Here is a 17420-nt window from a genome sequence, read left to right on the forward strand (position 1 = left end):
GGGGTGGGAGGTGGCTGTGGCCGGAGTGGGTGTGGCCAGCTCAACATCACTTGTGTTGGGAGCACCTGTGGTGGCCCGGGCGGGCCTGGGGGAATCCTCCTGCAGCTCTCTGCCAGTGAAAATGGAGTCTGGGAGGAGCTCTATTTTCACTGGCAGAGGCATCGTGGGCTATTCCTTCGCTGTTTCCAGGGCAGCCCCATGGGCCAGATCTAAGTACCCCATGGGCCCAATCTAGCCTGCGGGCCCTGAGTTTGACACCCCTAATTTTTCAAATCTTGAGTCTCACACCCCATCTCAAGTTCTAATTGCAAGAAAATCCATTTAAAAGGCCTGAGGTGGTCCCAATATTTCAATGTAACTAAAATAAAGAAAAACCCAAGTTTAACATGACCAAGGGATACCATTTCTCCTTTACAAAAAGCAAGCTCCAACACATCAAACTTTTTCCTATTTTAAATACAATTCCAAAAAAATCTACTCCTAACTATGTGGTTTATAGTTGAGAGTATCAAATGCTTCTTTATTTAGCTTTATAAATGTATACTCAGCCAACAGAAAGAAGAGACTTGTGAAATCATTCAGATTATAAATCACTTATTGATTAGTCGCAAATTAGCTTCTTAGTATACAGATAAGTATTTAAGTGCTGTTCCAAATGACATTCTTTGCAGGTATTTCTTACACCAGGAGCCCCAGTACTGCCCCAGTGGCTGCTATCCCAGCTTTGGTGGTGATAGCAAGGCCTGCCGCGCCTAAGGCGAAAAACAAAAATAGGTAATAGATTAGAAAGATGAAAAACAACTTATCAAATGTTCTACAAGTGTCTGAAAAAAATAACGTGATATCTTGGAAACTTAAAAGTCAGATCTAATGCAAATTGAGCTAGGGAAAATAAGCTACACATATATTCAGAAGAACTGCAAATGTAAATAATACAAGTACACATTGATGTTGTATATTTGTCTGTTCACCGCCCTGAGTCCTTCGGGAGAAGGGCGGTATACAAATTAAAACATTATTATTATTATTATTATTATTATTATTATTATTATTATTATTATTGTTGTTGTTGTTGTTGTTGTTGTTGTTGTTATTATTATTATTATTATTATTATTATTATTATTGTTGTTATTGTCTGCTTAAGTACTCAGGTAACTGTACCTTGGAAGTTCTTGGTTCTTATAGATTTTGAGGTTTAGAATGTGTGTGTGTGTTTGTATATGTTCATTAAGTGCTTTATTTTCAAGGCGCTCTGAAACTTCACATTCAACAAGATAAAAACAGCTAAACTCAGCATCACTTAATTATTGTTATGTATTTTTTCAAAGGTTCGACATGGATATCTTAGTTTTGGATAGCTGATTGACTATCATTCAATCTTGCGCCATGTAAAGTTTATTCTCTTGCACCCTGTTGTTCAGAACACATTTTAAAATGCAAACGATTTTATGTTCGTCTATTAAAATACAGTCATATGGACATATGGTCTATTCATCCTTGAGTACTGTTGATGCAGTATATGCTATATTTAACCCAAAAGCTACTTTGCACTTGGTGATTTGACCTGTATATTCTCTGTTCCAATATAACTTCAAGAATGCATGTGCTATAATTGTTTGGAGTACTAGTAGTATTATATACTACTTGGGGGATTAAATGAGTAGCTGGGCAAAGAGAAATGTTTGGTGTCTCCAGGATGGGGCCTCTGAGTAAATTCTTTTTTTCTTGTCCTCCCCTCTACCTCCAAATGCTCATTTGATCAGGTAGAAACTGCCACTTGTTTTTCTTTCAGGAAAAAATGGAAAAAGTAAATGCAGGCAGATTTTTAAATATTGGATGGACAGAAACAATCCAATTAGGTTTAGGAGAAGACATGGGAGAGGTTTATTTGAATTTTTTTTTTAAAAAAATAGCTTTCTCATAAAGGTAAAGGTAAGGGTTCCCCTCGCACATATGTGCTAGTCGTTCCCGACTCTAGAGGGTGGTGCTCATGTCCGTTTCAAAGCCGAAGAGCCAGCGCTGTCCGAAGACATCTCTGTGGTCATGTGGCTGGGCTTGACTAAACACCAAAAGCTCACGGAACGCTGTTACCTTCCCACCAAAGGTGGTCCCTGTTTTTCTACTTGTATTTTTAACATGCTTTCAAAGTGCTAGGTAACAAGTAACGGGAGCTCACTCCATTACGTGGCACTAGGGATTCGAACCTCTGAATTGCTGACCTTTTGATCGACAAGTTCAGTGTCTTAGCCACTGAGCCACCGGATCCCTGTAGCTTTCTCATAGAATCAATTTAATATTTTCTGCACAGATGTCCATCTAGTCTCAAGCAGCTAATTAGGTTTATCTAATTAGGTATCTAATTTAAAGTCAGATACACAAAAAACTGTGCAGAGCTTCCATTTGTACCATCGTGGCCATCATCTTGATCTTTTGGACTACACCCTCCAAAAGCCGCTGGACATCACTGATTTTTGAAAGGGATGTGTCTTGTGAGGAACCACAAACACAAAGCCAGCCTATTCTCATTGCATCCTTTCAATAGAACATCTGTTCTTCCAAAGAAAAAGAGAACCCTGGTGCTAATGCTACAGTACCAGATTTGGATGAAAACCACTAGATGGCAGCAAAGAGTTAATAGAAACAGAAAACTGGGCAGGAAAAGACCCAGTGGTCCATGGAGCCTGCACTTTTAAGTTTTCTTTTCTTTTTAATTACTGTATTTTTCAGAGTATAAGACGCACCTTTCGCCCCCCCCCCAAAAGAAGGTGAAAATTTGGGTACATGTTATACACCGAATGTAGCCCTGACCAGCCTCTCAAACAGAGGTTTCAGAGGCTGGGGAAAAAAGCAAAGCGCAGAGCTCACAACCAAGGAACCATTTTGCTAAAATTCACCTCTGGGAACAGCTGATTGGGGGTATTCCAGGAGGCGGATCCAATCAGCTGCCAATCAGCTTTTTTCTTATTTTCCTCCCTCAAAACTAAGCTATGTCTTATACTCCAGTGCGTCTTTTAGTCCGAAAAATAGGATAATTAATTTATTATTTTTAATGATTTTACATTTTATTTATTTTTATTTTATTTTTAATTTTTGTCAGATGATGGATGTGTATTTTTCCCAAGCATGTTTAGACTCAGTTAAATGTCTTTTATATCCAGGTACTGCCCTAGCAAAACACCCCAAATGATTTCTGGTTTGTTTTGGCTGTAACGTAGAACAGGGGTCTCCAACCTTAGCAACTTTAAGCCTGGAGGACTTTAACTCCCAGAATTCGCCAGTCAGGTGGCTGGGGAATTCTGGAAGTTGAAGTCTGCCAGGCTTAAAGTTGCCAAAGTTGGAGACCAGGGGTGAAATGATCCCGGTTTGCACCAGATTGCCCGATCCGGTAGCGATGATGGCACGTGGTTCGGAGAACCGGTAGCAAAAATCCCTGCTCCGTCTCCATGCCCAGCTGAGGCATGCAATCATTAGATTAGAGGTAATTTTTTTTCTTTTAAAAGCATTTTTTCTTCGGCCAAAAAAATGCTTTTAAAAGTAAAAAAAAAAACCCTCCGATGATCGCGCAGCTCAGCTGTGATTGTCACAGCCTTTTAAAAGCATTTTTTAACAATCTCTTCAGCTGAAGAGGTTGTAGAAAAAATGCTTTTAAAAGTAAAAAAAAAAAGTTGGCCATGCCCACCCAGTTGCATTACCCCCCCCCCCAACAAACCACGTTCACAGAACCAATAGTAACCAATTTTACATTTCACCACTGTTGGAGAACCCTGATTTAAAGCAATAAAATTCAGTGTCTGTTCCCATTGGCACCTTCCCAAAAGTATATAGGTATCCTTCCCCCCCCCCACTCCCCAAAATCACAACTTAGGCCTTTGAGGAAATGGGACAATCATCTGCAAAAGGCTATAGCATAATAAATGGCTGGGCCACTACAGGTTTTGTTGCAAGAGAGCAAAAAACTGAAAAACGATACTGACCAGCTGATTGTGCGAGGGCAACAAGGCCTCCAGCGGCCACACCACCACCATTGGCTACAGCTGCAGCAGACATCATTTTTGCTGCCACGGATCCTGCAGCAATGCCGGCCGCTGTGAACCCCGCGGCACTTAGTACAAGCGGGGCCCCCACCACCGACCCTGAAAAGTATGCTGTTAGTTACAGCTACACAGACATAACCTACATCTGAAGTAAATTCATATCACTTGTTTATTTACTGCATTTTCTACCAGTTTTTCCACTCCATGCCTTATTTCTCCGCAGAGTCATTCAAGCAGCTGCATGGTCAAGGGGTTGACTGTGAATGTATGTCTCCTTAAAACCAATCCTACCTTTTAACCACTGCGTTGGCTTTCTAAACAGAAACAGCTACAGCCTCTCCCAGGAGTTGGTTTTACTCAAAGAAGGCGGCAAACGAATCCTTCAGCTCAAAACAAGCTGCTTCTAATGTGCTCTCTAAACATGAACGACAGGTATTACGTTGTGTAGAACGCAGGAATCCAGCAGGATAAAAAGGACAGGCAATCCTTGTCTTACAACTATTTGTTTAATGATCGTTCAAAGTTACAACGGTTTTGAAAAAAGTGAATTATGACCATTGCAACGTTCCTATAGTCACAGGATCAAAATTCAGGTGCTTGGCAAGTGGCATGTATTTATGACCAGTGCCGTGGTCATATGAGCCACCATTTGTGACCTTCCCAGCCGGCTCCCAACAAAGTCGGTGGGGGAAGAAGCCAGATATCGTTTAACAACTGCATGATTCATTTAACAACTGTGGTGATTTGCTTAACAACAGTGGCAAAAAAGTCGTGGAATCGGTTACTTAACTGGACTTGCTTGAGTCCAAAATTTCCATTTTGGTCTCAACTGTGGTCATAAGCTGAGGACTACAAGTAGTTCTCCACTTACAACTGTTCATTTAACAACCGCTCAAAGTATTATAACAATACTGAAAAAAATAACATTTTTTCCATTTTTTTACAATTGCGACCTTTGTCATACTTACGACAGTTGCAGTGGCCTGGGGTCATGTGATCCCCTTTTGCAACCTTCGAACAAGCAAAGCAATGGGGAAGCCGGATTCACTTAACAATCGCGTTACTAACTTAAAAACCACAGTGATTCACTTAACAACCGTGGCAAGAAATGTCGTAAAATGGGGCAAAACTCAGCAAATGTCTCACTTAACAACATAAATTTTGGGCTCAATTGTGGTCATAAGTCGAGGACTACCTGTACCTGTAAAGATTTTTAATAACTCATTTTTTATACATTTTTTAATTATTAAGTGATCTTCATATTTGTGAAGTTCATGAAGGGTGAATATTGTGGCACAAAATTTGGACTACATAGGAAGCTCCCATTCCTTCTACCAACTCTACAAGTAGTTCTTACTACCGGTAGTAACAGGGACTAGAACTTCTGTTGCTAAGTGATGCTGTTAAAGGTAAAGGTAAAGGTTCCCCTTGCACATACGTGCTAGTCGTTCCCGACTCTAGGGGGCGGTGCTCATCTCTGTTTCAAAGCCAAAGAGCCAGAGCTGTCTGAAGACGTCTCCGTGGTCATGTGGCCAGCATGATTCAATGCCAAAGGCGCACAGCACGCTGTTACCTTCCCACCAAAGGTGGTCCCTATTTTTTCTACTTGCATTTTTACGTGCTTTCGAAACTGCTAGGTTGGCAGAAGCTGGGACAAGTAACGGGAGCTCACCCCGTTACACGGCAGCACTAGGGATTCGAACCGCTGAGCTGCCGACCTTTCGATCGACAAGCTCAACGTCCTAGCCACAAGACCACAGTGTCTTGTGGTCAGATGGCTGCCATTTGTGACCTGCTGGCTCCCCCATCAATTTTGCTTGTAGGAAGCCAGCAGTGAAAGTTACAAATGATGATCATGTGACCCTGGGGATGCTGTAACAGACATAACTATGAGGACCCTTCATAAGTAACCCTCATTCAATGTCATTGTAAGTTTGAATGGCTGCTGAACATGTGGTCGTTTAGCATGCACTCCCTTGTAGAGAGGCAGTCCTTTCATTCTACCGTTGATGTCTCTTATCTGCAGAATGGAAATTAATAATTTCATTTTCATGATTTAAAAAGCTCAGAAACTGATAATGTACATTAGCATTTAGATGCACTTGAAAATGTCAGTTATAACTAGTAGATCTTCATTGTCCACTGGTAGGCAACTATGGCCCAAGAGTGGGCTTCAAAAATTTCAGCAACAGGTTCTCTGCCCTGTTGCCGGTTGGGCGTAGCCATGGTGGGCGTGGCCTAGTTGGCCTCCTGCACCATGGTGGGGGGGCGTTTCACCTTCTCCAGACTCTGGAGGCTTTCCAGAGGCCGGAAACTCTGCCACCCTTGGGCTCTGGAGGCCCTCCGGAGGCCAGAAACGGGCCCGTTTTCAGACTTCCAAAACTTCTGGAAGGGCCATTTTTCCCCTTCCCCGAGCCTCCGCGCGGGCCCTGCACTTACCTCACATCCAAAACGGGCCGCATTGAGACTCTTGGGAGGGGAGGGGCAGGGTGGGTGGGAGCAGCGAGGGGTGGGATTTGGTGGTTTGCCGAACTGGCCATAACTTTAGCTTTGGGTCCTCCTGAACCAAGGTGAACCCGTAGCAGCCCACCTATGGGCTGTGGCCCCTTCACACCTGTGGCCCCTTCACACCTGTGGATTCCAACTCCTAGAATACTGGCTCAGGAATTCTGGGAGTTGAAGTCCACAAGTCTTAAAGGGGCCATAGTTGCCCACCCCTGGTGCAGACTGAAAGCTGCACCTATCACTGAAACTTCTAACTTCCCTATGGATCCCCAAATCATTTTTGTCAATAGTAACAAAGATTACTTGAGCATTACAGAGTCTTGGTGCATATGCTTCTTAAAAGCTAGAAAAATATAAAGGAAGAGCATGGTCATATTCCATCAGCACTAGGAAGATGCTAGCACTTTTCCCCAAATGAAACGTCTTGCTTGCACCGAGAACTGGTCCTCTAACACAAAATTTCCCACTGTTTAGAGATACAGAGAAACAACTTACCAAGGCCGATTGCAGCAGCTATTAGCAGCCCTAAGGAAATAGATATGTGCCAGTCACATTTTTGACATATATAGTAAGCTTCAAGTTCCACTGCCAAGAGAAGTCTATGAACATGTGGGTAAAAAGAAGCTGGGCTATGATGACAGGTATGCAGTCACCAATCTCTCTCTCTCTCTCTCTCTCTCTCTCTCTCTCTCTCTCTCTCTCACACACACACACACACACACACACACACACACCTCTCACATTCAGGCCTCTGATGTAAAGCACTAATAAGGGCATTTCCCCACCTTACATGGCCAAGTGAACCCAGCCATTGTAACTACATCATACAAGATTGACAATATCTTCATGGCCAGAAAATTAAATGGTCTTATTTCTTACCCATGATGACGGACAGATCTGTAAGTAAAAAGTAGAAACTCTGGTAAGAAAATACTTTCTACAGCTAACAACTCCTGACTGCCGACCCAATGCCTTGAGGTCCATCCAACCATTATCCCCAGAACTGGTTTCCAGCCAGTATTGTTTCCTAGACAGCCCAGGTACCAAATCTGAACATATTTTTCCCCAAGCCAACCGAGAACCACTGATTTCCCACACGATGCTCAAAAAGTTCTGTAACCCAAAAATAAATGTCTAAAACCCAAACTGCCTGGTACCTCATAAACCAGTAGTAGAGGAAACAAAAGCACCTTATTCTTACTAAATGAAGCTTACAATCTTATTGAAGGACTTACCAAATCTGCCGGCTCTCCCCACACACAAACCGACCTGTGGCTTAAAAACTTTCCACAGTGGGTGTGGCTAGTGACAGATATCCAATAGGATTGCAGGTAGTACTGTCCTGGTTGCCATGATGCACTTTCCAGCTATTTAATATTGACCCAGCCCCCCGAAACTTATTTTTAGGTTTCGATTTCCCAAGTAGAGGAAAAGAATAACGTTTTAATTTCGATTTCCCAGCAGAGGAAAAGAATGAAGGACTTCCCTGTGGGTTGATGGCAACCCATGAAGCCCTTGCCAGCATGGCAATAATATTCACATCCTGACAATTTGCTGAGGGACCGTAATCTTCATCTGTCAGGGGGCTGCTTGGCTTATGTAATGGTGAACTGCAAGGTTCAGATAACAAGCAGGAAAGAAACAGGCCAGGTTTTTAGGTTTGTTACTGTTTGCAAACTTCTTTTCTGGATGTCCAGATAGCAACCAGCTGAGGTTTGCAACTCTCTTACTATTTCTAAGGCCGTTGTCAAGAAGCAGATGAGTGAAATAGAGAAAATGTTTTAACAAAGTTAAATAAGTTAAGAAGAGGATTGTTATAGTACTAGGTATGGTATATATTAAGGGATGCAGTGGCTCAGTGGCTAAGACACTGAGTTTGTCGATCGAAAGGTCGGCTGTTCAGCGGTTTGAATCCCTAGTGCCATGTAACGGGGTGAGCTCCCGTTACTTATCCCAGCTTCTGCCAACCTAGCAGTTCGAAAGCAGGTAAAAAATGCAAGTAGAAAAATAGGGAGCACCTTTGGTGGGAAGGTAACAGCGTTCCGTGCGCCTTTGGCATTGAGTCATGCCGGCCATGTGACCACGGAGACGTCTTCTGACAGCGCTGGCTCTTCGGCTTTGAAACGGATATGAGCACCGCCCCCTAGAATCGGGAATGACTAGGACATATGTGCGAGGGGAACCTTTACCTTAAGGGAACCTTATGGTATATATTAGGATTAGTATTGTAAAGAACAGATGAAATAATAAATATGGCCATGAATTGTATAAAATATTTGCACAAAATATTTGTACCCAGATGACGTTTAATGGAAGCTGATGTTCAAATCAAAATAAAATATTTTTATTTTTAGAAGTTTGTTGCAGGAGTTGAGAATCACGTGCCAAAGTTTGCCTCCCGTCACTGCCCCCGACCATCAAATTCAAGATGTTTTGAGAATGGTTACTTCAGGTGTAGGTTGGCATGCAGCTGCGCTCTTCTCTCAGCTGGGTTGATCTTGAAGCAGGGTTCAGGAGAGATACAGCAAGCAACCTGGGGTGGGGGAGGGGGAATACAACATTTCATCTTGCTTTTCCCAAACAGCAGTCACTTTTGCCGGAAAACAAGCTACCAACGTTGTTTTCCGGCAAAGCCCAAAAGCCGTTGCTGGTCTGTTTTAAGCCTTGGGGGGGCGCGCAATCATTTCTTGCCCTTACTCCTGAGTTGTCCTCTCTGCTTGAGCTGCTCTTGCCTTCTGGCAGCTCTTCTCATGTGTGCATTAGGAACAGGCTCCTCCTGTACCTCTGCCTCACTACTATCAGTCTCTGGAGGCTCTGGAGTCCGCACCTCACTCCCCGATGGCCCTGGTCCCACCTCAGCCTCATCGCTGTCCGACTCCATTGCCAGCTCTGCAGGCTGCTGGCAGACCACAACAGGTAGGCTTTGCTTTTTAACTGTCATTTATTGAAGAAGTCATAGGGGCTTGGATCTTACATAATGCTTGATCCATGATGTGATGACCTTGGGGCATGGCACAAAGGCAACATAGCCAGAGAAAAAGTACAAGTCCCTTTATTAGCACCAAACTTTGCCCCCAATGTCCCTTTACTCTCCGGGCTGGAGAAAAACTCTTCCACAAACCTGTAAGCAGACAAAACTTCCAGCTATAAATCCCACAGGGCAAGATTAGGTAATTAATTCGGCAGGGCAAGCAAGATAAGAAGTCCAGACTTGAAGTAGCACGGCAGTAAATCAAACCAGTGGGGAGGATGCCAGAAACTCAGATAAAGCAGCTAACATGAACTCAGCATTTGTTCAACTGCCCCTCCCATTTGCCTCTCTTAAAAACTCCAGCTCCAGGTGTATCTTGTGAAGGGAGTCGGGGCCCAGGGGTGAAATCTGATTACCTTCCCTACCGATTTGGAAATGCACACGTGTGTCACATGCATCTGCTGACCCTCTGCGCATGCGGAAATCCTTCTGCACATGCGCAGAGGGTAAAAAACAGGTTACTAGAGTACCTGTCTAGAGCAGGGGTCCCCAACCTTTTGGACCTCAGGGACCACTAACTTCATAATTTTAAATCCCACAGACCACTAATATGATCTGCTTAATGACCGGCTGGTGGGTATGGCTAGGTGGTCATGTGACTGGGTGGACATGACCAACTTGATGTCACTCACGTCGAAGGGCACCTCGCCGGCATCTTCTCGCCCCTCCCCTCCTACCCACTCCTCCCCTGCCTGCTCGGGCTCCTTAGGACCCCAACGGGAAGCCATTGTTGGAGCTAAGCAGCCGCCATGAGAAAGAGTTGGCAAAACAGCTCAGTTCAAATTGGATCTGACCGAGAAGGAGGCTCAGCTGAAGCACCTCACTGAGGACTACGAGCATAGGCTTTCCAAGCAGAGGGAAGACCTGTGGGAGTGCAAGACCAGCTACCAGTGCCTGGAGGCTCAGCGGCCTGAGATGGTCAGCCAGTTCCAGGCCATGATGCAGTCCTACTGGAATAAGTCCTCCGGCTCTTTGCCACCAGCAGCATTTCCCTCCTGCCTTTGCCCAAAGCCCCGCACCAGGAGGTTTAAATAGACCCTGAAGGGGGAGACTCTCTGCAGCAACACAAGCATTCATTGCACGTTTCCGGTCCAGGGGCCATAGTTTGAGGACCCCTGATTTAGTCCAATATAAAAAATGCAAATACTTTTTCTGGGGACCACCAAAATTTTCTGGTGACCGCTGGACTAGAGGGTGGAAGGGCATTGGCTGTCATGTAGAGACTACAAGACACAAATAGCATCGGAGTTTGAGTTGCAGGCTGAATTCCAGCTGAATAGTGGTGGAAGATAGGCTAATATTTTGGGAAAATTTTCACAGCCTCGTTCAGGAAAACAAGGACCTTTGAACCACTGTTCTTAAAGAGTAGATGCAAGTAGAGACTATATCCCAGGTTGGTATTCTCACAAAATGGCTGCCATGATGGGGATCGTGCTCTCTGTTTCTCTCTCTCTCTTTCCATCACTCACACAGAGAAACTTGCAAAAGGTAAATTGGAGATTAATGTCAGCCCTGCGTCAGCTCGAGCCCTAAGAAAAAAACGATCCTTGACTCCATTTACTGAGAGAGGTCAAGCAGGATACAGTAAAGCAAAGCCAGTTCAATCAGAATGGAGCTGGAAGGGACCTTGGAGGTCTTCTAGTTCAACTCCCTGCTCAAGTAGGTCAGTCTTTTCTTAAAAACTTCTAGCGATGAAGCACCCACAACTACTGAAGGCAAGCTGTTCCACTGGTTAATTGTTCTCCCTGTTAGGAAGGTTCTCCTTAATTTCAGGTTGCCTCTTTCCTTGATTAGTTTCCATCCATTTCATCCATTGTCCTGCCCTCTGGTGCTCTGGAAAATAAGTTGACCCCCTCTTCTTTGTGGCAGCCCCTCAAGTACTGTTATCATGTCACCCCTAATTCTTCTTTTCTTTAGACTAGCCAAACTTGAATGCTGCAACCGTTCTTTATATGTGTTAGTCTCCAGGTCTTTAATCATCTCAGTTGCTCTTCTCTGAACTTTTTCCAAAGTCTCAACATCTTTTTTGTAGTAAGGTTGCTTGGGATTTTAGGCTTTGTTGTTAGCATTTTAAAAGGTGATATTAGCACTTTTAACCTGGTAGAGAGGTATAGGGGTCTCTTTCTCCCTCCCTCCCTCCCTCCCTCCCTCTCTCTCTCTCTCTCTCTCTGTTCTTGGCCAAGGTTGTTCTGCAGCTCCAGAGGATGCTGGAGAAAATGGATAATGAGGACCCCTTTCAGCTGGGATTCTGGCCTGGATGTAGGATGGAAATGATGGGATCTAGAAAAAGAGCTTCTCTATGATGACTCCTTCTTTTTGGAACATCATTCCTTCAGAGATAAAGTTGGCTCCCATCTTGTTGCTTTTCCACAAGGCTTTGAATACTGTTTGTCTGTCTGCTTGTCTTCTCTTGTCTTGTCTTGTCTGTCTATCTATCTCTATCATCTCTATCATCTATCCATCTACCCATTTATTAAATTTATTGGCCGCCCATCTTACCTCAAGGTAACTCTGGGCAGCTTACAGTGGTTTTGTCAGCAGGCTTGAGCCTATCCAGTTGCTTGTCTGATTCAGTTGTTGCAACTATGGGATGGGTGTTGAATAGTGGGTTTTTAACTGAATGCATGTTGCCTGGAGTCATTGTGTGTGAATTGTAAGTTTAACATAATAATTATTTGACTACCAAATCAAATAAGCAACATCTCTAATCCAGTTATCAGCAAAAGGTTTATGCAAAGCTTTAGGATTTTGACAATAATTAATGGAACACTCAGCATTTCACATCTCAACTCTTAATTGCAACAAAATCCATTTAAAAGTCCTGAGAGGGTCCCAATATCCCAATGTAAATAAACCAACATAACCAAGAGATACTATTTCTCCTTTACAAAAAGCAAGCGCCAATACACCAAAGTTTTTCCTATTTCAAATACCTACAATTACAAAAAAAAAATCCCCACCCTTATCAATAGCTGAGTCTCAAATGCTTATTTATTTAAGAAGCTTTATGTATGTATAATCAGCCAACAGAAAAGAATCTTATTTTTAGGTTTTAGTTTCCCAAGCAGCATTTAAATTTCGATTTCCCAGCAGAGCAAAAGAACGAAGGACTTCCCTGTGGGTTGATGGCAAACCGTGAGGCCCTTGCCAGCATGGCAATAATATTCACATCCTGACAATTTGCTGAGGAACCGTAATCTTCATCTGTCAGGGGGCTGCTTGGCTTATGTAATGCTGAACTGCAAGGTTCAGATAACAAGCAGGAAAGAAACAGGCTAGGTTTTTAGGCTTGTTACTGTTTGCAAACTTTTTTTCTAGATGTTCATATAGCAACTGGGTGAAGCTTCCAATAAACAGAAACCTTATGTAAAATACCGATCGCGTGGGCACAGTTCAGAAGGACATTTTACAAGAAGAATTCTCCATTCCTCTGAAAACAACAAAATACCTTATCCCACCAGACTTGAAATCCTAGGCTTAGAAAACTTGGAACTCCGTCGCTTTCGACAAGACCTAAGTTTAACTCATAGAATCATCTATTGTAATGTCCTTCCTGTTAAAGACTACTTCAGCTTTAATTGCAATAATACAAGAGCAACCAACAGATTTAAACTTAATGTTAACCGCTTTATTCTAGATTGCAGAAAATATGACTTCCGTAACAGAATCATCAGTGCTTGGAATACTTTACCTGACTCTGTGGTCTCTTCCCATAATCCTAAAAGCTTTAACCAAAAACTTTCTATTATTGACCTCACCCCATTCCTAAGAAGACCATAAGGGGTGTGCATAAGAGCACAAACGTGCCTACCGTTCCTGTCCTATTGTTTTTCTTTTTTCTTCTTCATATATATATACCTCCTTATACCTCCTTATACCTCCTAATTTTACTCATATATATGTTTATATACTATATAATCTTTTTATATGATGTTGTGATAAAATAAATAAATAAAAAAAATAAACATATATAATGATGTATGGATAATTTTTCATGCTGTACCACTAGCTGCCAAATGACCACCCTTGAGCCCAAAATTTATGTTGCTAAGTGAAACATTTGTCCAGTGAGTTTTGCCCCAGTTTACGTTTCTTGCCACAGTTGCTAAGGGAATCATTGCAGTTGTTAAGTTAGTAACACGGTTGTTAAGTGAATCTGGCTTCCCCATTGACTTTGCTTATCAGAAGGTCACAAAAGCTGATCACATGACCCTGGGCCAATGCAACGGTCATAAATAGGAGTCAGTTGCCCAGCGTCTAATTTCAATTAGCCTCCGTCCTTATACAAAGTGGCATTAGAGGAAACAAAAAATGTTTGTTATTTCTCTTGTCATCTAAACCAGGGGTCTCCAACCTTAGCAACTTTAAGACTTGTGGACTTTAACTCCCAGAATTTCTCAGCCAATTTTGCTGGCTGAGGAATTCTGGGAGTTGAAGTCCACAAGTCTTAAAGTTGCCAAGCTTGGAGACTCTTGATCTAGACCAATGGTTCTCAACCTTTATAGTGCTGCGACCCCTTTAATACAGGTCCCCATGATGTGGCGAACCCCAACCGTAAAATTATTTTTGTTTTGAATTTATCGCGCCTGAAGCCATATTGGCTAGCGATCTGAACTGCTTGCGATTGCCTTGAGGACGGAGGCATTAAAGCGGAGACTCCTCCCCTATTAAGTTTATCGCGCCTGAAGCCAGATTAGGCTAGTGATTGGAAGTGATTGCAGCTGGCTTGAGAGGGAGACATCAGAGCAAAGATTTCTCTCTTTTTTAATTGATCACGCCTGAAGCCGAATTCGGCTAGCGATTTGAAGAGCCTACAGCTGGCTTGTGGAGTCAACCATTGGAGCGCGATTCTTCAACTCACAAGTATACTTCCCATATTTCTGATGCTCTTAGGCGACCCCTGGCAAATCGTCATTTGACCCCCAAGGGGGTCCCGACCCACAGGTTGAGAACCGCTGATCTAGACCATTGTCAGAGGTCAGATCAACTTTGCAGGGAAATTTTACATTGTTTGCTATTGGATGAACATCGTGGTCTACAACAGGACTTCTCAACCCCACACATCTTAGCAAAAACACTGCTATAGTGGCTGAGGGATTCTGTGAACTGAAGTCCACACATCTTAACAGGTGCCAAGGTTGGAAACATTGGTCTAGAGGGCAGAGGGGCATTGGATGTCATGTAGAGGCACCAATAGCATCGGAGTTTGAGTTGTAGCTTGAATCCCAGTTGAATAGTTGGGGAGGATAAGCTGACATTTTGGAGGAATTTTTCTCAGCCTCATTCAGGAAAGCAAAGCCCTTTGAACCACTATCCTTAAGAATAGATGCACAAAGAGAATATATCTCAGGTACTCTCACAAAATGGCTGCCCTGATGGAGCTGATTCTCTCTCTGCTTTTCTCTCTCTTTCCATCACTCACACAGAGAAATATACTTACAAAAGGTAAATTGGAGAGGTTGCTCTTTGTCACTAGTCCCTATGATGTTCTTTTGTCACCCCTTCCTCTTTGGGAAATGTGCTATTCATGGATTGGGCTATAGCCACCTACAGTTTTTAATTACTTAAAGATGCTCCAGAGAAAGGCACCAGAGAGGAACTCATTTGATCACCTCAGCTCTTCCATAAATCTTAGAGCAGCCTTTTCTAGCGTAAGGCTTGTTTATTTATCTATTTTCATCCTGCCTTTATCACTTTTTATAAATAACTCAAGGTGGCAAGACTCCTTCCTCCTCCTAGTCTGCTCCTCAGAACAACTGCCCTGTGAGGTGATTTGGGCCGAGGGATAGTAACTGGTCCAAAGTCACCCAGCCAGCTTTCATGCCTAAAGCGGGACTAGAACTCACTGTTTCCTGGTTTCTAGCCTGGTGCCTTGATCACTCAACCCAACTGGCTTCTTCCAGAAATGGAAGAACAAAATGTTCTTGAGAGGAACAGTAAAAAAAGAAAAGAAAAACAGAGGGTCACTTGTGCACTTTCTTTCAAACAGTTACTCGTGCCCTGGTCACCTCCTTATGCAACAAGGAAGCTGATATAATACCAACAATTCCAACTGGTTACTACACCCAATTTAATGAAGCATTTCTTATATCCGGCAACCCATGGAACAACGCCCATAAAAGTCTTAAGAGATTCATGAATAACAATGATCACACCACCACCCCTGCCTGAAGTCTCAGCTGTTGACATAGCAATAGCATAACTTAGACTTATATACCGCTTCATAGTGTTTTACAGCCCTCTCTAAGCGCTTTACAGAGTCAGCCTATGGCCCCCAACAATCTGGGTCCTCATTTTACCCACCTCGGAAGGATGGAAGGCTGAGTCAACTTTGAGTCGGTGAGATTTGAACTGCCGAACTGCTGCTAGCAGTCAGCTGAAGTAGCCTGCAGTACTGCACTCTAACCACTGTGCCATCTCGGCCCATACCACAAACATATAGCTGGGCACACATTCCCAAAAGGAGAACACTCCTTTCCCCTCTGGACCCAGGCAGGTCTCAGTAATACAAAAAATCACAGATGAAGGAGGCCTTATGAAAGCCAGCTTTGCATTTAGTAGCCTCACCGGGAAGTCAAGGCTTGTGAAAGTTTGCTGCCCAGGTACATGGGTTGAGATCAGGGCAATGGAATGCAAAACCAGGATAGGACACCAGACAGAGGTGCCTTCTGCAAGAACTTTTGGGTTTTTTCCCACTTGCTTAGAAATGTGTAAAGGACCAGATGTGAATTTTCTAATGCAACTGCCCCATTTGAAATTCCTTGTGTGAAATTAACTACATCTCTAAAGCTTGCTTGTATATGCATTCACATGGGAACATCAATTTACGTGTCCTTGTTTGTCTGACCAAGACCAGGATGCTGGGGACCCATAATAAAATTTGGGAGATTCTTAATTTGTGTCCTGAACAAATAGAGGATTGGACCTGAACCTCATCCTTCAGGTGGTAAAGAAAGGGGGTTTTCTGACAAGCCCCACCTGAAAAAGAAGTCATTAGGATATGCTTATTCAAGTAGGCCCAAGTGGAGATATGTTTGTTCCAGAAGGACCCTCAAGGGCTGGCCAAGAAGGTGAAGTGGTGATGCCATCGAAGTTCCACTTTCTTGCCTTTTTAAAACATAACCTTGCAAGTACACCTGGCTAAGTTTTGTGGCAAATTATTTCTCGACCATCTGCAGCACAAAGGGAAAGGAGAAGATGGACACGCATGTGAGGACAACATTTCCCAAATGGCGCGATTTACGTATTTTACACGTGATGCTGCAATGCAGACAGGGGTGGGCTGCTGGGGGTTCGCAGGGGTTCGGGAGAACCTCTAGCTAAGATTCTGTGCAGTTCGGAGAACCCAAATTCCACTCCTGGCTGGGGCCCCCCCCCACCTCTCCCCTCCCAGGGGTCCCCACGTGGCCCGTTTTGGATGCAGGTAAGTGCTGGGTGCACGCAGAGGCTCAGGGAGAGTAAAAAAAAAGGCCTATCAGAAATTCAGGAATGCAGAAAACAGGCCCATTTCTGGCCTCCAGAAGACCTCCAGAGCCAGGGGAGGCCATTTTCGCCCTTCCGGAGGCTTGAGGAAAGCCTCCGGAGCCCAGGGAGGGCAAAAACGCTCCTCCTCCACCATGGTGCAGGAGACCAACTAGGCCACGCCCACCATAGCCACACCCACCCAGCAACTGGGCAGAGAACCCCTTGATAAAAATTTTTAAGCCCACCCCTGAATGCAGGTACCTAATGGTGGCATTTGCATGATGATCTCACAGCATGATGGCACAGCAGCTTTTTGTGCTATTGTGGTTTGCTACCTCTCAACTACACTCCCAGTTCTGAGAGTTCTGAGGCTGGTGGCCGTATC

General features: G+C 43.7%; 1 protein-coding gene across 1 annotated transcript; it reads right to left on the reverse strand.

Annotated features, from left to right (window-relative positions):
• Positions 1 to 577: 577 nt before the first annotated feature.
• On the reverse strand, positions 578 to 7946 carry LOC131204680 (interferon alpha-inducible protein 27-like protein 2A). The gene is made up of 5 exons (XM_058196182.1): positions 7776 to 7946; positions 7420 to 7437; positions 7036 to 7065; positions 3976 to 4134; positions 578 to 752 (listed from the first exon to the last, which is right to left on the reverse strand). Exons 2-5 carry the CDS (start codon positions 7421 to 7423, stop codon positions 679 to 681), a joined length of 267 nt encoding a protein of 88 aa, XP_058052165.1. The 5' UTR covers positions 7424 to 7437; positions 7776 to 7946; the 3' UTR covers positions 578 to 678.
• Positions 7947 to 17420: the final 9474 nt, after the last annotated feature.

Source organism: Ahaetulla prasina, chromosome 10 (assembly GCF_028640845.1).
Source record: "Ahaetulla prasina isolate Xishuangbanna chromosome 10, ASM2864084v1, whole genome shotgun sequence".
Classification (NCBI taxonomy): domain Eukaryota; kingdom Metazoa; phylum Chordata; class Lepidosauria; order Squamata; family Colubridae; genus Ahaetulla; species Ahaetulla prasina.